General features: G+C 47.1%; 1 protein-coding gene across 7 annotated transcripts in view; it reads right to left on the bottom strand.

The window, feature by feature from the left end:
* Positions 1–22,007, bottom strand: part of slc26a11 (solute carrier family 26 member 11) — a 44,254-nt gene that overhangs the window by 21,925 nt on the left and 322 nt on the right. For 4 of the 7 annotated variants that reach the window (XM_063030569.1, XM_063030564.1, XM_063030566.1 and 1 more), the window contains exons 2-7: positions 16,464–16,798; positions 13,555–13,747; positions 8,409–8,494; positions 6,823–6,902; positions 3,525–3,664; positions 835–1,010 (exon numbers count right to left, since the gene is read on the bottom strand). In XM_063030569.1, the coding sequence (XP_062886639.1) occupies positions 835–1,010; positions 3,525–3,664; positions 6,823–6,902; positions 8,409–8,494; positions 13,555–13,747; positions 16,464–16,649 (861 nt within the window). In that variant the 5' untranslated portion in view covers positions 16,650–16,798. Of the gene's footprint in view, positions 1–834; positions 1,011–3,524; positions 3,665–6,822; positions 6,903–8,408; positions 8,495–13,554; positions 13,748–16,463; positions 16,799–19,933; positions 20,646–21,772; positions 21,950–22,007 lie in introns of those variants that run through there. The other 3 variants (XM_063030568.1, XM_063030567.1, XM_063030570.1) reach the window with 3 other exon arrangements.

Below are 22,007 nucleotides of genomic sequence, written 5' to 3'. Positions count from 1 at the left end.
TCACAGAGCACCACAGCAGAGGCAGCCCTTTTGACTCATCTATCATTCTGCCTGGTCCCTCAGACCAGTCCCTAGACAGTAGCTCTCCACACCTCTCCCATCCACGGAATTACATCTTAAATGCTGCAATCTAACTCCTGCTGGCAACTCCTCTCAGTGAAGAACCTCCTCAGATTCTCCTCAAATGTTTCACCTTTCACACTTAACCTATGACCTTTAGATCTAGCCTCACCCAACCTCGGTAGAAAAAGCCTGTTGGCATTTACCCTGGGACTATTTTTGAACTATATTCAAAATCTTTGATTGGTGTTAAAGTACAGATGTTGGCTAATAACAGAAATCACTACGTGATAAGGATATTTTCCCCATCTTTCTTTCTTTACCAAAGAGCTTCGATCTTGGTAGGGGGTTTAGATTTTCTCTATAATAAAACTATCACATTTCAATATTACAATTTAATTTACATGTTTGATTATGAATATGGGGTACGGCGATTGTAAGTGTGACTTAAATATAATGTATTTGGTACTATTCTATTTTTTATGCATAATATATACCTTCATGTACTCTATTCTTCAATGTGGAAATTAATAAAAATATTGGAACAGGCATTTACCCTAAATTCCCTCATAATTTTGTACACCTCCATCAACTCTCCCCTCATTCTCCTGCACTCCAGGAGTAAAGTCCTAACCTGCTGAACCTTCCCCCATAACTCAGGCTCTCAAGTCCCAGCGACATCCTTGTAAACTTTCTCTGCACTCTCTCCATCTTCCTGCTGCTTTTGATCCGGGCCAGGACGTGCTGCAGGTCCGGAGCGGAGAGGACACTCACCCGAACAATCTCAGCGAAGCATTCCGTGCCGTTGGTCTCCGGCTGGGAAAAGGGCGGAACCCGGAAGCTCGGGAGACCCTGAGCCATTGCTCCCGTCAGGGTGAATGCGTGCCAATACTGACTCTCGAAGCAGAAAGCAACCAGGCTGGCGACCACCACCACCACGGCATTCCGGGCTGCCGAAGGACACAAATGTTAGGACAACGGCAACAGCTACCTTCCGCGAGTAGCGGCACGTCGCAATCAGAATCAGGTTCGTTGTCACTGACGTAGGTCGTGAGATTCTGCGATTTGTCACAGTACACAAAAACATTTACAAGTTACAATAATAAATATTTAACTTAATGGTGCAAGAGAGGAATTGTAAGGTCAGGATCGGGGGCTGTTCAGAAATCTGATGGCAATGGGGTGGGGGGGTGACACGGTAGCGAAGCGAAGCAGTTGGCTGAACGTTATTACAGTGCCAGCGGCCCTCGTTCCACCCACATTCTGAAGATGCATGGTTTTACTGGTCACACGGATGTAACTGGGTGACGTGGTCTCGTTGGAAGAGAAGGACTTGAGACTGTGCTGCATCTCCAAGTAATTCTGACTGCCAGACCTTGGGCAACAACAGTGCCAATTCCAAGGAATGGATGGGCTGGTTTGAATCCCATGGAGTTGTGTGCCAACCCAGAACGATCCCATCGCCCCCCCACCCCGCTGATCCATGGCGACTTCATACCCGATCAGCTTCACCCCCGTTCTGCCACCCAGCTTACAGTATCCAGCTAACCTACCCGCCCACACGCCCCTGAGACGTGGCAGGAGCCAGGGAAACCCACTTGGCCGCCACGGGGAGCGTGCAAACTCCACAAGGGCGACATCAGAGGTTAGGATTGAAGCCGGGTCTCTGGGAGGCGCGGGGGAGCCACGCCAACCACACCACCGATAGCGAGGCCCGTGTAACGCAGACCGGGATCAGCAACACAGGCCGAGATATTGCGCTCACAAGGATCGCTCAGACACAGAACCGGATCCCCCAGTCCGGTTCAGGGCTACCCCTGGAGACACACAAATGGCAAATCAGGTCAGACTCCTGCCCAGCGATAGGGTGCTTGGAACAGAAGGCAACGGATGGAAAGCTGAAGCAACACCAGCAGATTGTGTATTGCTCCAATTTCCAGCATCTGCAGCCTCTTGTGTCTCTCTGTAGCCAAAACTTCACCTGCCTAGCAAATGTAAAACTTGGAACATCACAGCACCGTACAGACCCTTTGGCTCATGATGTGGTGCCAAGCTTTTAACCTACTTCAGGAGCAAGCTAGCACTTCTCTCAACGTAGCCCTCCATTTTTCATTCAACCATATTCACCAGATTCTTAAATCTAATTTTTAATATCCCTAATACAGTGGATTCTGGTTCACCGGTCCATCAGCTAATCGGGGCAGCCGCTTATTTGGTACAACTCAAAGAACAAAAACTAATCGAGAGAATAGCCAGGACTCCCTTCGATTTTTGTCACTGATAGTTGGTGAGAAATAAGCACAAAGACAACTCAGAACTGGTTTGCTCTCTGCAGTTTCAAGCATGCAGGCCCGGAATGAAAATGAAATCACTTCTCTGCTTCAGCAAGTTAGAAACTACAAAGGATTTGAAGGTAGTGACAATCGTCTTGAATGTTACAATGAAAACGAAGATTTGAGGATATGGTCATCGATAGGACTGTATGAAGACAGTCCATTATCTGCACTGGGTGTCTACGCTGATTTTGTTCATTTACAGTCAAAAGAACGCAATGTGGATGAATTCCTCTGTTGATAAGTATTAGGAACTTTGATGAATTCCTCCATTCTTAAGTATTAGGAACTAATGCAGTTTTATAGTACTGCAGTGATATTGGTAGTGTTCTAATTAGTTCTGTATTTCATTTAAATACATAATTTGTTAGTGTTTGTCTTTTCTATACCTTTTTAACCATTTCCGTGAAACTTCAGCTAATTGGGACAGCCACTTACTGCGCCAAAATGTACTGATCGCGACGTGTTCCAGTTAATCAAGAATCCACTGTACATCTCCCTCAGCCTCCACCCTGGCAGTTTGCTCCACATACCCACCACTCTCTAGGTAAAGATGCGTCTATTTCCGCCCTGGAGAAAGGTCACGCAGTCTACGCACCTCATCTTGTACACCTCTGGCAAGTCACATCTCACCTTTCCTCAGCCCCAGAGAAAAGCCCCAGCTCGCTCAATCTAGCCCAAGACATGCTCTCTAATCCAGGTAGCACCCCGGTAAGTCTTCTCTGCACCCTCCCTGAAGCTCCCACATTCTTCCTATAATGGGGCAACCACAACTGAACACAATACTCCAAGTGTGGTCTAACCAGAGTTGTGTGTTTTTCTTTAAAGAGCTGCACCATTACCTCATGGCTCCTGAACTTAACCCCCTGACTAATAAAGGGCCAACACCTTCTCAACCACCCTAAAAACTTGCGCCACAACTTTCGAGTGGATTTAAAGATGGAGATATCACTGCATCAGCAAGTTCCAGACGCTCATCTGTTGCACCCCCTCCCCTAGCACTGGACAATCCCAGGAAGAAAGCTCATCCCCTCAACCAGGGCCTAACGGGCAACTCCAAACAGACAGCCCCCGAGCAACGCCTCACTCCCCGGGAGCCCCGCCTCCCCACGTTCAAGCGGACTCACGGACCGGTGGCGGTGAAGCTGACGATGGCGTGGCACACGCGGTTCAGCGGCCGGTCCCTCGGCTTCGCCGGTAGGCTCCCCTTCATCAGCTTCAACAGGACGAGCAGCAGAATGCAGACAACGCCCAGCGCGAGGTCTCCCACCCTGGGCAGAGGAACACACAGGAACAGCTCAGAACCAGCCCGGTCATTCAGCTGCCGGATCTACATCAAAGAAACCACCCTTCAACATTTCCCCAGCTCAAGGTGACGGCCGAGGAACTGATAGTGACCTGCTGGACCCAGATGTGGCCAAACAGCTGGCGCTAGTGTACACGGTGGTTCTCACCCTCCTGCTGACAAGCTAAAGTCAAGTTCACTGCCAAGTGCATTTACAACAGGTGCATTGAAAAAATCTTACTTGCAGCAGCCTGGTGTCAGACAAACAACATTGACAAGAAAAACAAAGTTAAACAAATTAGACACTAATTTTACTAGAAGGAACATAATTAGAGAGGAAAGGAACCCCCACAAAGCTCACAGTGTTGCTGTCTGGTAATAATTAGGGCTGTTCCAGTTCATTCAGGAACCAAATGGTTGAAGGGAAGTAGCTGTACTTGAACCGGCCGATGTGGGACTTCAGGGTTCTGTTCCTCCGGGCTGGTGGTAGCTGTGAGAAGATGGCAAAGCCCAGGATCTCTGATGAGAGATGCTGCCCTTTTCAGGCAGCGACTCCTGACGATGGTGGGGAGAGATTCACTGGGATCAATCCACCACTCTCCACAGCTGACTGTGTTCCTGTGCGTTCCAGTCGCTGTAGGAGTCAACGATGCAACATTCAACAGTACATCTGTGGAAGTTTGTTAGTTCGGTGACAAGCCGGCGCTCCTTAACTTTCTCAGAAAGTAGAGACACCCTCGTCTTCCTTATGATTGCATCTACATGATTCGCCCAGGACAGAGGCAGTGGTGTTCCCTGAGGTGGGGGCAAAATCCTCAGGCTTTCATGGCGACTGCGATTAAACAGACGATTCCATAAAGTGGCAAGCTGGCTGATTGTGAGAAAGACATCAGACTGGTGGATCAGACAGCAAATGGAATGATTCATTGATATTTCCTTACATAGATGGCCATTTGACCCATCAGATCAATGCTAGCACAAAGCAATCTCATTAAAATACAAAGTAAGCTGATTATCAAAGTACATACATGTTACCATCTATACCATCTTGAGATACATTTTCTTGTGTACGATGTGGGCGATCTCAGTCTTTCCATGACCATGACTGTTCTTGGCAAATTTTTCTACAGAAAAGATTTGCCATTGCCTTCTTCTGGGCAGTGTCTTTACAAGACGAGTGACCTCAGCCATTATCAATACTCTTCAGAGATTGTCTGCCTGGCATCAGTGGTCACATAACCAGGACTTGTGATCAGCACCGACTGCTCATATGACCGTCCACCACCTGCCCCCATGGCTTCACGTGTCCCTGATCGGGGGGCTAAGCAGGTGCTACACCTCGCCCAAGGGTGACCTGCAGGCTAGTGGAGGGAAGAAGCACCTTACACCTCCTTTGGTAGAGACGTATCTCCATTCCACCACCCATAGGAGTCACAGGGACAGTTGTAGTGTACGACCAGAGTGCTGAACTGGTGTATACAAATTCACTCACAACACTGGACTGAATCCACAACCTACACACTCACTTTCAGGGACTCCACAACTCATTTTCCCAGTACGATTTATCACATTTTTATTTACATTATTTGCCTTCTTTTGCATATAGGCTTTTTAACAGTCTTTGTTCATACATAGTTTTTATAATTTATATTGCATTTATTTACTTTTCCCGTAAATACCTAAAAGAAAATGAATCTCATTGGTAGCATATCAGGGCACAGGAGGCCATGCTGCCTTCTCACTGCTGCCATCAGGTAGGAAGTACAGGAGCCTTTTGTCCCACACCACAACCCATGGTCTCAACAACTCGTGTCCCTGACATTATTTGTTTATTTATTATCTGTTTTTGTATATTTGCACAGTCAGTTGTCTTTTGCACATCGATTGCTTGTCAGTTTATGTGTGTGTGTAGTTTTGCACTGATTTGAATGTATTTCTTTGTTCTACTGAAAATGCCGACATGACAATGGATCCGTGTGGTATACAGTGACGTACACTCAATTCGATGATAAGTCATACTTTGAGTTCGATCTGAAGAACAACGGTGAACCTGATTGGCGTTTTCTTTAAAAAAACAGCCCACTAGTTTTGTGGCTTCCATGAAGATGAGATTACATTCTCCATTCCGATTCAGGTTCCACGGGATTTCCCTTGGCCTGGGATGGCAGCCTGGATATTTTAACCTACTCCAAGATCAATCTAACCCTCTGGTTCACACAGCCCTCCATTTTTCTATCCTCCACGTGCCTGTCCAAGAGTCTGAAATGTCCCGACTGTATCCGCCTCTGCCACGCCAGCAGCAGATTCCACACACTCACAAACTCTGTAAAATATCCCCTGGACCAGCGGTCCCCAGCCTTTTGCAGACCGCGGACCAGTTTAATATTGACGATATCCTTGCGGACCGGCCGACGGGGCTGGGGGTCGTTCAAGTTCAACAGAGCGTGACAGGGAATGAGGAAAGGTGCAGCTGACTCGTATCGTTTCATATCACCAAATCATATCGTTTCCTCGCGGCCCGGTAGCACATGCTTTGAGGCCCGGTGGTTGGGAACCACTGTCATATACTTTCCTCCAATCACCTTAAAATTAAAATTCTGATAAGTATTATTGGCCTTTAACGAGTAGATTCTATTGGCTATTAACACCTGTATTAAAGTATTGTGATTGGTGATTGATTATGCAAATGAGTAACTTGAACATCCACAAGGTTACCAATTGGTCACTCATCTCTGTCCACCTAGTCAATTTCTGTACTAAAATGGAAGAGTTTAGAACAGCGAGGTGACAGGGCCCAGGCCATCCTCCTGGTGCACAAGCAAATCGTGTGATTGAGGAACGAGTCGAAGCTTTCAGAATCCAGTGAATCTGTGACGACATTTACATGGAGGCGCTGCCAAAATGGCTGACCCCCGTCTTCGTTGTGGGGGAGAACAGAATTGGGCCCCTGTAGGTGATAACCTCCCAAATCTCGCTGCTGTTGCAAGATATCACGAGATGGTGAAGGACACTACTGACGCATTTTTCTTAGACAGTTAGTAACCCTGTTCCCCCCGACCAGGGCAGTAATGATGGACAGCAACACCCAACTCCCCGTCTGCCCAGGATCAAGCCCCGAGACCGACCCCTCAGCGGGACACTGACCTGGTGTGCGGGATATTAGAGAAGGTATAGTAGACCTCCCGGAAGAATTGGCGGGGAATGTCACGCAGTCCGAGGATGTTCTGCATGAAAGGATAACGGTGTTAAAGAGTTAAATATCTGCAGCTTCATTCACAGCAAAACCCGCTCCATCTGCACTGCCCTTCTGCTCAGCCCACGTGACCCAGTGGCCTAACAGACAAGGCATCAGCCTCCAGAGCTGGGGATTGTGGGTTCGAGTCCCATCCGGGTCACACCACAACCCTTTTCTCTGAGCCTTTACCCACTGGAGTTTAGAAGAATGAGTTGGGAGGGGACATCTTGAAAGCTGTTGAGTATTGAAAGGCCTCGATAGAGTGGATGTGGAGAGGATGTTTCCGACAGTGGGGGAGTTTAGGACCAGCGGACACAGCCTCCGAATACAAGGAAGCTCCTTTAGAAGAGAGAGGAGGAAGAATTTCTTTGGACAGAGTGAAGAAATCGCGGAATTTATTGACACAGACGGCTGTGGAGCCAGTCTTTGAGTATATTTAAAGCTGAGTTTGAGAGGTTCTTGATTAGCAAGGGCATCCACAGGTTACAGGGAGAAGGCAAGAGAGTGGGGTTGTGAGGGGAAATAAACAACCCATGATGAAATGGCGGAGCAAACACCATGGGCCCATTGGCCTAATTCTGCTCCTATGCCTTACGATCTAAACAGAGGCAGGGTCAGACCACAAACAAATAGTCTGAAACTGCACTTTGCTTCTTTAGAACCCAACATCCACCAGTTACACAGACCAGCTTTCAGGTGTAAACGTCCAACTCTCTGGTGAGCTTCCACGGGACCCCCTTCCTCTGACAGTGTATCAGTCAGTGCGGTTTGGGCAGCACAGCAGCCAGTGGATCGCTATCACGCTGCCAGCAACTCCGCCGCCGCCCGCGAGGAGTTCGTCTGTTTCCCTGGTGACCGTGCGGGCCTCCCTGCTGACGTTTCGGTCTCCTCCCTCGTTCCAAAGCCCAGCGGGTTATCAGTCGCACGGGTGTGACTGGGCAGCACGGGATCGTCAGGCTGAAGGGCCTGACACCTTCTCTAAATAAAATTAGTAACTCAGGGGAGACGCAACAGCTCAAGGAGAAACTGCGGAACCCCAGAATGTTTCCACTCTGTCGCCCTCCCCCACTGGCACACGTTACCTGGAAGGTCCAACGGAACCGCAGAGATGAGAGACTTCCTTCACCTCCCCCCCCAGTGAAAATGTTCAAAACCATAAACGGCTTGGACCAACTGAGTAATGAAACACTGCCTCTGTCGCTGGAACATTCTAGAAACAGAGAGCAGGGGCGGAGGGGCGATTGATAACAAGTTACAAGGAAAACCTGTTGATGCACAGTGAGCGGTGATAATCTGGAACTTGCTGTCTGGAGCAGATGTGACAGAGAAATTACGGCAAGTACCCGAGGGGAAAATATTGTGCTGTTGCCAAGAAACACGAATCTCTTACAAAGTGCTGACATGCGCTCAAAAAGGGCCAAAAGGCCTCCTGTGCTGGAACGACATTTTTAAAAACGAACAGCAGCCAGAAACACAAGTCAGTTTAAGATCGTACCTTCACCTGGCCAAAGCTGATGGTCAGGGCAGCAGAGCTGGTGAAGCCCTTTATCACCGGGAGAGAGATGAAGTCAACGAGGAAGCCTAGAAATAAAACAAAGCAGGTTAGTGTCCAGCAAACAGTAAGTGAGCCTGTTTCGGGGCAAAGCCTAGACACTGGCCAGAAAAAAGCAGACTAACGTTTGCCCTCACACAACTCGGCTGGATTCCCAAAACAAATCAACACCAAGTCCATAGAACAGTACAGGCCCTTCGGCCCACAATGTTGTGCTAACCCTATAACTTATGGATTCTGGTGTGTACATTGAAGATATTTTAGAAGTCAAGAAAGTGGCAAAAACTTGTCACTTCACAATCATTTTATTAAGTTGATAAAACAGAAGGAAACTAAACAGACAGTAAAAGAAAAAGCCAAGATTAAACACTTCGTGTTTAATTATTTTATACCCAGAGACAAGGAAAAATTACATTCTAATTTATAGATAAGAATAAACCAATTAGAAAGTACTTATTCGATACTGCCATACCAAATTAACCAATGAGAAAACACCTATTCACTTACTACAAAGGGTCTTTCAGAGTTCTCGAATTATACTTTGCATAACCACAAGAGGCATATTAAACTGTGTTGTGCATATTATAGCCACTGGAAATCATAGTAGGCAGTGACTTGTATCATTATACAAAATACAAACAGATAATTATTAAACTGCAAAGAAAATTTAAACAGTCTAATCTAAGAATTAAACAGTCGGATCCAACATAACCTACTCCAAGATCAATCTAAGGCTTCTCTCCTATATGGCCCTCCATTTCTCTCCTACGTAACCCTCCGTATTTCTTTCATCCACGTGCCTATAAGAATCTTTAATATATCCCAAATGGATTGATCCCACCACCATGCCTGGCAGTGCATATCCACCACTCTGTAAAAAAAACCTTTGACATCCCTCCTATACTTTCCTCCAAATCACCCTATTATCCATTATGCCTCCTCATTATCCACTTTTGCCCTGGGAAGTCTTTGACTGCCCATTCGCTCTATTTCTCTAATCACCTTGCACGTCTCTTTCAAGTTCCCCCGGTACAGGAACTGTACTTCCCTCAATCGCAGGACTCTGCAGAGAGTGGTGTGGACAGCCCAGTGCATCTGTAGATGTGAACTTTCCACTATTCAGGACATTTACAAAGACAGGTGTGTAAAAAGGGCCTGAAGGATCACTGGGGACCCAAGTCACCCCAACCACAAACTGTTCCAGCTGCAACCATCCGGGAAACAGTACTGCAGCATAAAAGCCAGGACCACCAGGCTCCGGGACAGCTTCTTCCACCAGGCCGTCAGACTGATTAATTCATGCTGACACAACTGTATTTCTATGTTATATTAACTGTCCTGTTGTACGTACTATTTATTATAAATTACTATAAATCGCACATTCCACATTTGGACGGAGACGTAAAGGTTTTTACTCCTCATGTATGTGAAGGATGTAAGTGATAAAGTCAATTCAATTCAAATCCTCCTTCACTCCAAAGAGAAAAGCTCCAGCTCATTCAACCTACCCTCAAAAGACATGTCTCTAATCTAGACAGCATCCTGGTAAATCACCCCTATACCCTCTCTAAAGCTTCCATATCCTTTCAATAATGAGGCGACCGGAACTGGACACAATACTCCAAGTTTTACAGAGTTGCAACTTCACCTCATGGCTCTTGAACTCAATCACCACTCTATTTGCCTCCTTAAGCACTCTATCAACCTGCACAGCAACTTCGAGGGATCTACACACCTGATCCCCAAGATCTCTGTGTTCCCTCAAGCTGCTGAGAATCCACCAGTAACCCTGTACTCTGCCTTCAAGTTTGACCTTGTAAAGTGAATCACTTCTCACTTTTCTGGGTTGAACTCCATCTGCCAACTCTCAGCCCAGCTCTGCGTCCTGTCAATGCCCCAATGTAACCTACCATAATCTTCAGCACTATCCACAACATCGCCAACCCTTCCTCCACCAACTAAGTTTGCATGCCCCATGCCTTTCAGCACCACAGCACCCACGTTGGTGCCAGTACAATGAAGTACAACGTAGGGAATACAGAGCTCTCGCAGACCGTGGAAGCGGCCAAATAATATTGAGCAAGGAGTAAACATTCACAAAATGCTGGAGGAACTCAGCAGGCCAGGCAGCATCTATGGGAAGAAGGACAGTCGACGTTTTGGGCTGCGACCCTTCGGCAGGACCCTGGATCCCAGAGATAATTCCCCTGTCCTTGCCACAAGTCCTCTTGCCCAGAAGTCAGACTGGGCTTCAGGTTTAAAAAAAAAACACAAACTAGATTTACTGCAAGTATAAAATGCAACAGCAAGTGAAGGAGATACTCAGCAGGTCAGGCAGCTGCTGTGGAGAGAGTAGCAGGGTTCATGTCTCAGGCTGGTGATCTTCCATAAGACCTCATTCCTAGGACGATACAGCAGTGCGGTGTCACAGCACCAGTTGGGACGCTATGATTATGTCTCTGTACAGGAACAAACCCAGAGCCAGAGAACCCAAAGGCCCTTTAGCCCCTTCCTGTCCATGCCAAATATCAAGACATCAGAGATCCTACTTCTGAATATTATGGTCCACAATCTTCTACACCATCGTGAGCCAAGTGCTCGTCTGAACAATAGCTAATGTTCTGAGATTCTCTGCCTCCAACAGCTCCACAGTTAGGGCATTCCAGATTTCAACTGGTTGGGAACGTCCTTCCCCAGATCCACACCAGCCTTTGACTCTAGAGCGAGGATCATCGGTCCCGAAGCTACAGCTGAAATCTTCAACACGTCCCATCTCAGCTACTGAGATTGTCCATCACTGGTGTAAACAGTGACTCCCAAATCATAGTACAACAGTCCAACAGCCAATTTATTATCAAAGTATGCATATCCTACCATGTACTATCTTGACATTCGTTTCCTTCCACTTGCAAAAAAATTGAATTTTATGAAAAACTATAAAGACTGACAAACAGCCAGTGTGCAAAAGACAAACTGTACAAATACAGATTAAAACTGAGACCACGAGTTGTAAAGAGTCCTTGAAAGTGAGTCTAGAGGTCATACAATCAATTAAGAGTTTTGGTGATTGAGGTCATCCACATTAGTTCAGGCCATAAAGGAGAGGGTTAGGATACCCTACTCGGGGCGAAGGGAGCTTGGAGAGTTGTGACCAGAGAGGAGAGACCGGCCCTGTACGTCAGCCCAAACCCTGCAGGAGGCAGTACAGTGGATTCAGCCTGTGCACGCGCCCCACCACACCCCAATCAACCGAGTTCAGACTTAGCTGCACAGGAGGATGGTGCAGTCTCCTCCCCACATATCCGTCACCCACTTCCTTACTCCCACCCAGACCACAAGATATAATGGCAGAATTACGCCATTCGGCCCATCAAGTCCGCTCTGCCAATCCATCATGGCCGATTTATTATCCTGCTAGGCCTATTTTCCTGCCTTCTCCCCATAACCTTTGATGCCCTTACTAATTAAGAAATTATCAACCTCTGCTTTAAATATACCCAATGACTTGGCCTCCATAGCTGTGTGGCAATTAATTCCACAGGCTCTCCGCTCTCTAGCTAAAGAAAATCCTCATCTCTTTTCCAAAGCAGTATCCTATTGAGGCTCTCGTCCTGGATTCCCCTCTACTGGAAACAACCTCTCCACGTCCACTCCATCTACACCCCACAATATTCAATTTGGTTTCAGTCAGATCTCCCCACCCCAATTCTTCTAACCCGGGGGTCCCCAACCTTTTTTGTACTGTGGACCGGTTTAATATTGACAATATTCTTGTGGACCGGCTAACCCGGGGGTGGGGGGGGTGGGTAGGGTTGCCAACGGCCAAGAGTAGCAGTCAAATACGTTGTGTTTACCCCGAGAAAGACTACCATGACCATGAAGCCTTGCACGGGCACCAATGCGCACGCGTGTACGTGCGGATTTTTTTCCACAAATCATTGTTGGCAATTCTGTTCAGAGGGGGGTGGGGAGGGGGATTGTTAATCACGACCGGAATATAGGTGATAAGCAGCTAATACACTCAATTTCGTTTCTAAAAAGGTTTATCTAATGAATTCAATATTAAACATACTGCATATTTTCCTCGCATTAATATAGTGATAAGTCAGTTATCAGGGGAGCTTGAAGTAAGTGTTGAATGAACTTCCAGTAGAAGTGGTAGAGGCAGGTTCGATATTATCATTTAAAGAAAAATTGGACAGGTATATGGACAGGAAAGGAATGGAGGGTTATGGGCTGAGTGCAGGTCGGTGGGACTAGGTGAGAGTAGCGTTTGGCACGGACTAGAAGGGGAGAGAACGCCTGCTTCCGTGCTGTAATTGTTATATGGTTATATAAGTCAATAGCATCATTACATTTTAAGTAACGTTTGGATATTAAACACACAGCGCATATTTTCCTTGTATGAACATATAAAATCATTGCAACACACCAATATCGCTGAATCAGTGGGAGCCCTGGACTTGTTTGCTTGCAACAAGACGGTCCCATTGAGGGGTGATGGGAGACAGCGATACCCGAAGGAGGTTCCTTATGTCCAGTCTATTCCGCAATTTAGTTTTCGTTGCATTCATTGCAGAAAACTCCGCTTCGCAGAAATATGTTGGAAGCAACGTTTTCAGTGCTTTCGTGACTATCTCAGGATATTTAGCCTTGACTTTGATCCAGAATGCCGGCAGAGATGTTATGTCAAAATACTTTTCAGCCCGCCATCATTTGCAAGCTCGAGGAGTTGATCTCCTTCCCGCGCTGACATGGATGACACGCGGGTAATGACCTCCCGTGCGTTCAAGCTCAACAGTGCGTGACAGGGAATGAGAAAAGGTGCAGCTGACTCCTATCGCCAAATCATATCGTTTCCTCGTGGCCCGGTAGCACATCCTTTGCGGCCTGGTGGTTGGGGACCACTATTCTAACCTCCACAGCCATCAAATCCTCCTCACAAGTTAACCCTTTCATTCCTGGGATCATTCTCACAACCCTCTCCAACGCCAGCGCATCCTTCCTCCGATAAAGGGCCCAAAGGTGCTCACACAGACGGGGAAAAGAACATCAATGGTCACCATTGAGTTCGAGGCCGGGAACTTACCGAGGCGCAGGACTCCCATCACTAGCTGAATGCAGCCGCAGAGGAAAGCCAGCAGCACAGCATACACCGGGTCATGGCGAGCGTACGTGGAGACGAGGAGAGACATGATCGCCGTCGGGCCCAGGGTGATGTCCTTCGAGGTGCCAAGCAGACAGTAAACAAAGCAGCCCATAAAGGAGGAATAGAGACCGTACTGAAATGGAAACCAGACAAAGATCCTCAACACACAGACATCGTACTGAAATGGAAACCAAAGGTCCCAACACACAGACATTGTACAGAAATGGAAATCAAACAAGGTCCCAACACACAGACATCGTACTGAAATGGAAACCGGACAAAGGTCCCAACACACAGACATTGTACAGAAATGGAAATCAAACAAGGTCCCAACACACAGACATTGTACTGAAATGAAAACCAGACAAAGGTCCCAACACACAGACATCGTACTGAAATGGAAACCAGGCAAATGTCCCAACACACAGCAAGTACTTAAGACCATACGACATAGTAGAATTAGGATAGTCAGCCCATCGAGTCTGCTCCACCATTCCACAATTGCTGATTTATTATCCCTCTCAACCCCATTCTCCTGCCATCTCCCCATAACCTTTGATGTTCTTACTAATCAAAAATCTATTAACCTCTGCTTTAAATATACCCAGTGACGTAGCCTCCACAGCTGTCTGTAGCAGTAAGTTCCACAGATTCACCACCATCTGGATAAAGAAATTCCTTATCTCTGTCCCTGTATTCTGAGGCAGAGAATTTTCCATAAGTCAATAGGACATAGAAACAGAAATAGGCCATTCGGCCCTTTGAGTCTGCTCCACCATTCCATCATGGCTGATTTATTTTCCCTCTCAACCCCATTCTCCTGCCTTCTCCCCATAACCTTTGACACCCTATTAATCAAGAACCTATCAACCTCTGCTTTAAATACACTCAATGACTCGGCCTCCACAGCTGCCTGTGGAAATGAGTCACCACCCTCTGGCTCTTCCTAACATTTAATGAAGTGAAACAAGTCACGTTGCTCGGACTGGAATAAACTGAAACCTGGATTCGGAATAATCCCAAGGACGGGGGAGGCACCACAGCCTAGAAGCTAACGTAACACCATAATAGCGCCACTTCCCACTGCTGTCCGCAAGGAGTTTGCAGGTTCTCCCCGTGACCTCATGGGCTTCCTCCAGGTGCTCCGGTATCCACGCGCATTCCAAAGCCGTAGGGTTAATCGTTTAGTGGGCAGTGGGCGCATTCCAAAGCTGTACGGGTTAATCGTTTAATGGGCAGTGGGCACATTCCAAAGCCATACAGGTTAATAGTTTAATGGGCAGTGGGCACATTCCAAAGCCGTACGGGTTAATAGTTTAATGGGCAGTGGGCACATTCCAAAGCCACACGGGTTAGTAGTTTAATGGGCAGTGGGCACATTCCAAAGCCATACGGGTTCATCGTTTAATGGGCAGTGGGCACATTCCAAAGCCACACGGGTTAATAGTTTAATGGGCAGTGGGCACATTCCAAAGCCACACGGGTTAATAGTTTAATGGGCAGTGGGCACATTCCAAAGCCATAGGGGTTCATTGTTTAATGGGCAGTGGGCACATTCCAAAGCCACATGGGTTAATAGTTTAATGGGCAGTGTGGACTCGTGGGCTGGGAGAACCTGCTACAGAGCTGTATCTCCAAACTAAACTGTACTTCCTGGAACACTGGAGACTGGGGGATGGCCGCACTACACACCAACCCACCCATTAACCCCCGGCCTAATCACAGGACAACTTACAATGACCAATTAACATACCAACCCGTACGTATTTGGACTGTGGGAAGAAACCAAGACATCTGGAGACCCGTGCAGTCACGAGGAGAACGTACAAATTCCTTACCAACAGTGCCAGAATCGAACTGCACACTCCGACGCCCCGAGCCGTGACAGTTTCACACTACCGCCACCCTACTGTGGCGCCCATTGTTTATTTCTGAGCTGCATTACCCCATGACTCTAACGGAAGGCCATGCCCGATTGTCCACCTTTTCAAAACATTCTGGCCAAAGGCAAGGTTGCTGAGGCAGTGGAAGGGCAAAATTAGCAAGATCCTATACTTCTCCCACTGGCCACCAGAGAGAATTTCCACCTCCAACTGGAGGTGACCGGAACTGAGAGAACTCAGCTGGTTAGGCAGCGTCCGGAGAGAGGGGAAGAGCGAACGTTTTAGGTCAGTGATCGTCAGCTCTGTTCCTCTCTCCAGGATTATCTCCGCTTTAAATCTCAGACTTGCAACGTCTGCAGTATCTTGGGTTTTCAGACGGGGGCTCACGCCCGACGGACGGCATCTGCGACAGCACGTCTCTGCGCTGGAGCGCCAGTCGCTGAAGCAACCCCGCAGCCCAGAGCTGCTCGCCAAACTACAGTTAGCAGCAAGCTCTCAGGGAGGGGGAATTGAAATGGCTTCCCTCTCCACAGAGGCTGCCTGACCTGCTGAGTGTTTCCAGCATCAGTTCCAATTGGAACTGGCTGCCGCTCTGATCATGGAGACTCGTCTATCCGCTATCAAACGGGCAGCAGCCACCATGCAGGATCCTCACGTTCCAGGACACGCCCTCTTCTGATTGCTACCGTCAGGGGATGAGGTACAGCAGCCTGAAGACACACACGCTCTATGATTTAGGAGTAACATTTCCCCCCTCTGCCATCGGATTTCTGAATGGTCCATAAACCCAGGAGTACTACCTCACCATTTTGCGCTCTTCTTGCATTATTTTTAAGTTTAGGTAGGTGATCCTACAGTAATTTTTAAGGGATTGTACTGTTGCCCAGAACAAGAAGCGTCACAACGCGTGTCAGAGGTGATAAACCTGAGGTCATTCACTAGGACAAAGACCAGCCATAGGACTACCTGAACAGGAAGACCAGCGATCTCGGCGTAGGCCAGGGCCTGAGGGACCACGGTCAGCCCCACGGTCACTCCGGCCAGGACGTCCATCCGCAGCCACCCAGCCGAGTAGCGGGGCAGCCACGCCAGGATCGGGAAGCATCTCTGCAAGGTGCGCCGGGAGCACGCGCTCCTCAGCGCGGACGCCATCTTGCCTTAAGAGCCTCTCCCACCGCCCGAGGGCAGGTCTCGCCAAGCGATTCGCACCGGAGCAGCCTGGGGATCGTGCGATGACATCACTCTTCAGTCTGCCGATGGTTTCAGAAACGGCCTGGCCTCCGCTCGTCGTCCCGGGATCCCTGAAGGACATAGAGGTGTAAAAATCAGTTTTCGCAAGGACTTGAGGGCCCGAGTTATAGGGAAAGGTTCAACAGGTTAGGAACTTACTCCCTAGAGCATGGAGGATGAGGGGAGATTTGACAGAGGTACTGTATCCAAAATTATGAAGGGTATAGCTAAGGTAAAACTCTAATTGGATGAGACTACACTAGTTCATAGGTTAAGGGTGAAAAGTGAAATACTTGAGGAGAAACTGAAGGGGGAGCTTCTTCACTCAGAGACTGGTGTGAGTGTAGAACGAGCTGCTTGCAGAAGTGGTGTGGATTTGATTTCATTTACGTGAAGTTTGGATAAGAGAGAGGAGGGCTATGGTCCAGGCGCAGGACGATGGCACCAGACAGAATAACAGGTCAGAATGGTCTCGACGGCCCAAAGGGCTTGTTTCTCCTGCTGTGCTTCTCTACTCTCTCTCTACATCCACTGACTGTGTGGCTAGGCATAGTTTAAATGCCACCTATAGATTTGCCGATGATACAACCATTGTTGGCAGAATTTCAGAGAGTGGCAAGAGGACGTACAAGAGCAAGATATAGCAGCTGGTTGGGTGGTGCTGCAGCAACAACCTTGCACTCCACGCATCAAAGAGCTGACTCTGGACTTCAGGAAGGGCAAGACGAGGGAACACACACCAATTCTCGTACAGGGATCAGATGTGGAGAAAGTGAGCAATTTCAAGTTCCCGGAGGACCTAGCCTGGATCCAATGCATCAGTGGAAGACAAGACTGCGGCTATATTTCATTAGGAGTCTGAGGAGATTTATAGATGTACCGTGGAGAGCATTCTGACAGGCTGCATCACCGCCCAGCATTGGGGGGCTACTGCACAGGATCAAAGTAAGCTGCAGAAAGTTGTAAAATTAGTCAGCTCCATCATCTCCTTAGTATCCAGGACATCTTCAAGGAGCGGTGCCTCAGAAAGGCGGTGTCGATTATTAAGAACCTCCATCACCCAGGATGTGCCCTCTTCTCATTGCTACCATCAGGTAGGAGGCACACACTCAGCGATTCAGGAACAGCTTCTTCCCCTCTGCCATCCGATTTCTGAATGGACATTGAACCTTTGAACACTACCTCAATACTTTTTTAAAAATTTCTGTTTTTGTACTAGACATAAACATATATATTTACTGTAATTCAGTTTTCTTTCTGTATTTATCATGTACCGCTGCTGCAAAGTTAACAGGTTTCATGACGTGTGCTGATGATATTAAACCCGATTCTGATTTGGAATGATGTTCAATAGATGATATCCTGCTTTAGTCGGTTCTGAGAGGGTAGTTACTACTAGGACGTTTACCTGACTCCAGTCTAGACTTGGGTGCATCCGTAAACATTTAGATTACAGGGGTGAGGGATCTTTTTGAGAGCGTGGCCAAATTGGCAAAAGTCTTCATAAAAATTTTGAATGGAGATCAATGACTAATGAATTAGTAACAACATTTGTGGAATTTAAGGAAGAGGAACGAGTCTTGTTCGTTATTTATGTCTACTTGTCTTTTACTGTTAAAAGTACAACAGAGACAGATTGAGTTAAATGAGTATTTTAGAAAATCTGTTCGAAAATTGATACTAATCTTTTTAAATGGCAATTGGAAAATAATACTTCCAAATTGCATTGCTATTGTCACCATTTACAATTCAAACACTGTACAAATACCAGGTCTGTGAGGATTTTAAAATGCACCATGCAACATCACGTGTGTTTGCAACCAACCAGCTGGCAGTAAGCCAGCATGTGACGTTTCCTGTGATAACCTCTTACTGCTCTCAGAATGCAAAACTTACTGGCCACTTCATTTGGCAGTAAAGATAATCGTTATGTACTTTTTTATCACGGGTGTGGTTTAAAGAATCGAAGGCAGTACCACTCGCCGCTTGCTAACAAGATGTTTGCACCTGTCATGGGTTCACCACCCCGGGATAGGACAGCACAGGAATCAACTCTCCAGTCCAGAGTGCGTACCAAACTAATTAAACTTGGAATTAAATGCCCAAGTAAGCTAATCCTTTTTGCCCATACAATCTCCATATCCTCCATTCTTTGCACATTCACATCCCTCCCTAAGAGCCTCTTAAATGCTTGTATTTGCCCCCATTCCAGGCACCCACCGCTCTGTATTTGTCCTGCACGTTGCGTTTCAACTTGCCTTCTCTCGCCTCGAGTGCGTGCCCTCTGGTGTCAGGCATTTCAACCCCGGAAAAGGGAAAAGAAGATACCAGCTGTCCACTCTACCCAGCATTTCATAATCTTCTCTCAGATCTTCTCTGAATCTCCACCACCCCCGAGAAAGCAACCCAGATTTGTCCCAACCTCTCGATATAACACATGCCCCTCTGATCAGCTGGCAGCCTTGTAAACCAAAGCCTCCACAATCTTCCTATAATGGGCAACCAAAATTGAACGCAATACCGTAGATGCAGCCTAACCAGAGTTTTATAAAGCTGCAACGTAACTTTCCGACACTTGAACTGAACACTTCAACTAACAAAGGCAATCATGGATACACCGTCTTCACCAGCCTATCAACCTGTTCAGCCACTTTTGGGGAGCAACAGATGCGGACCCCAGGACCCTCTGCACATTAACACAATTACGCGTCTTGCCACTTCAGTGCCATCCCCGATTCTCAAATCTCACCCATCATTAAAGGATACTTAATGATAATCGTTACTGCCAAATGAAGCAGTAAAATGTTGAATACACGTAACATACAAGTCTGCAGCACATTACAGGCCCTTTGGCCCACAACATTGTGCTGACCATGTATCCTACTCTAGAACCTGCCTCGAGTTTCCCTTCCGCATCACCCTCTGTTTTTCAAAGTTCCATGTACCTGTCCAAGAGTCTCTGAAAAGACCCTATTGTATTTGCCTCATGAGCAACTAGACCCTTCCTTTTCCCCCCTTCAAAAAGTCCATAATTATTGTTAATAATCATTTATTAATGACAATCTCTGTCCAAATTATCATGGTGTACAAGAATTTTCTTTAGAAGATTATTGCCAACTTGGGTACACACTCATAGAGGCTGGGAGCCTAGAACACAGGCCAGTTCAACTCATTACGGGCCCTTCGGCCCACAATGTTATACTGACCTATACAGACCACAGCAGGAGAACTGGCGAGTTTGGAGTCTCCAGGATCCACCATCCGATGGTCCAGGGGTCAATACCAAAGATCAAAGCCTGAAGGTTGATCAGAAGTCTGAACATTAAAGCTCGATGGCTGAAAGCCCGGAGGCCTCTCCTGTGGATGGAGAACTATCCGTAGTGTGGGAGGGCGGAGAGGGACTTGCCTTGCTGTTGTGATTTTGTGGTTGCTGTGTTCCGCGTTATTCTGGCAACGCTTGCGGGCGTTGGCTGTCACCTCAAACGACGCATTTCACGTGTAGAGGTGATAAACACACGGATCTGAATCAGTGCAGGCCATTCAGCCCACCAACCTGCTCCAAGATCAACCTAGCCCTTCCCTCCTCCATCGCCCTCCATTTTTTCTACCATCTAAGGGTCCCTTCAAGACCTCATTTATCAACCTCTGCCACCACCCTGGGCAGCACGTTCCAGACACCCTACCCTTCAACACCGGGAACACCTTCACCAGGATGAGTACACAGACATCCCACCTCTCCCGGAAGTTCCGGGAGTCTCCCGCATATTAATAGCGTCTCCCTGATGCCCGCAAATTATACACAATATCCCGGAAATGGATTTTTTTGGGGGAGGGGGAGGGGATGACCGAAGTAGCTAGAGTGAGAGAGAGAGAGCGTCCTGATTGGTCTCTCGTTGTGCTAAGTAGACCAATCAGTTTTCTCTGTGGGCGGGCTTTACAGTCGACCTCTCTCTCTCTTTCATTGTCCACCAGTTCAGTTTAGTGTCCTGCAGCGCCGTGGCAGAGTGTTCCAAAAAAAGAAAATATAAAACGTACGTCACCCCAGACTACCCTAAAGTGTACCCCTACCTAAAATAATGACAGTGTTGCTCACTGCACTGTTTGCAACAGTGACTTTTCTATTGCCCGTGGTGGGTTAAGACTGTCAAAGACATGTTGAGATGAGTTTAACAGGTGTCATTCGTTCATTAGCATAGCTAACGTTATTTAAACTAGCTGGCTGACTGCTAAGGGGCTCCGCTATTGATGTCCTACGTCATGAGGCCAAACTCCCTGTAGACTTGCTTAAAGTTGTAATAGAATAAATAAAAAAACTCCGTGATAATATAATAGTGAATCTTGTCAATCTGATGTCTTGCAAAATTAACAAATTCATTCACACATACTGCTATGAGGTTGAGACTTCCGGCAAAATGCTCAAATCTGCCAAGCAAGCCACATCACAGTACAAGGAAAGTTTACAAAAGAAATAGAAAAGCTATTTGTATTAGCATTTAGCATTGAGACTACCAACAAAATACTCAACAAGGAATGTATATATGTGAGAGTGAGAGTGTAAGTAAGTAAATTGTTTCAATATGTGATAAAATAAATTGTTGTGTTCTTTCATAATCAAATGTCCTGTATACATACACCCTTGGAGGTCGGCCGGGGCGGGGGTGATGGTGCTACCTCTCTGAAATGAGTTTTTGCAGGGTGGGATGTCTGAGTACAAGGGGAGGGGGCGGGCGCAGCTCACCGCCATTTTAAGGGCGACGGGGAGGGGAGGTTGTTGGTCTGAAAAATCACCGCTAACCTTGCTAGTAACCCACACACAGCAAATAAAACAGACCCAGAACGGTTTGACCAGCCTCACACCATTCTGAAACAATCAGCATTTACGCAACGTCCGCTGGGCTGATTTCAAATTACATTGTCTCAGTAAAGGAACCACTAACCGACCACAAATATGCTTGTTGATAAACCCCAACAGGAAGTTACAGGATAAGATCGGGGGGCAAAGAGACCGAAGAGAGAGATGTAAAGAAAGATAAAAACATACACACACAAAGTGTGACCAGAACCAGCGATACCAACACGATCAAACTTGGCAACCTCATTGGAAAGATCATAAAACACTAGAGATTCCGCAGCTGATGCCCAGTTCTGAAGGAGGGTCTCGCCCCCTAAACTTCGAGTTTATCCACTTCCACAAATGCTGCCCGACCTGCCGGGATCCGCCAGTATTTTGTGTGTGTTCCTCCATTAGAAAGGTTAGCGTTAGATCCCATCCACATTCAA

This window comes from Mobula hypostoma, chromosome 22 (assembly GCF_963921235.1).
Source record: "Mobula hypostoma chromosome 22, sMobHyp1.1, whole genome shotgun sequence".
Classification (NCBI taxonomy): Eukaryota; Metazoa; Chordata; class Chondrichthyes; order Myliobatiformes; family Myliobatidae; genus Mobula; species Mobula hypostoma.
The sequence above is the reverse complement of the archived record's forward strand: the minus strand, read 5'-3'. Positions and strand labels throughout refer to the sequence as shown.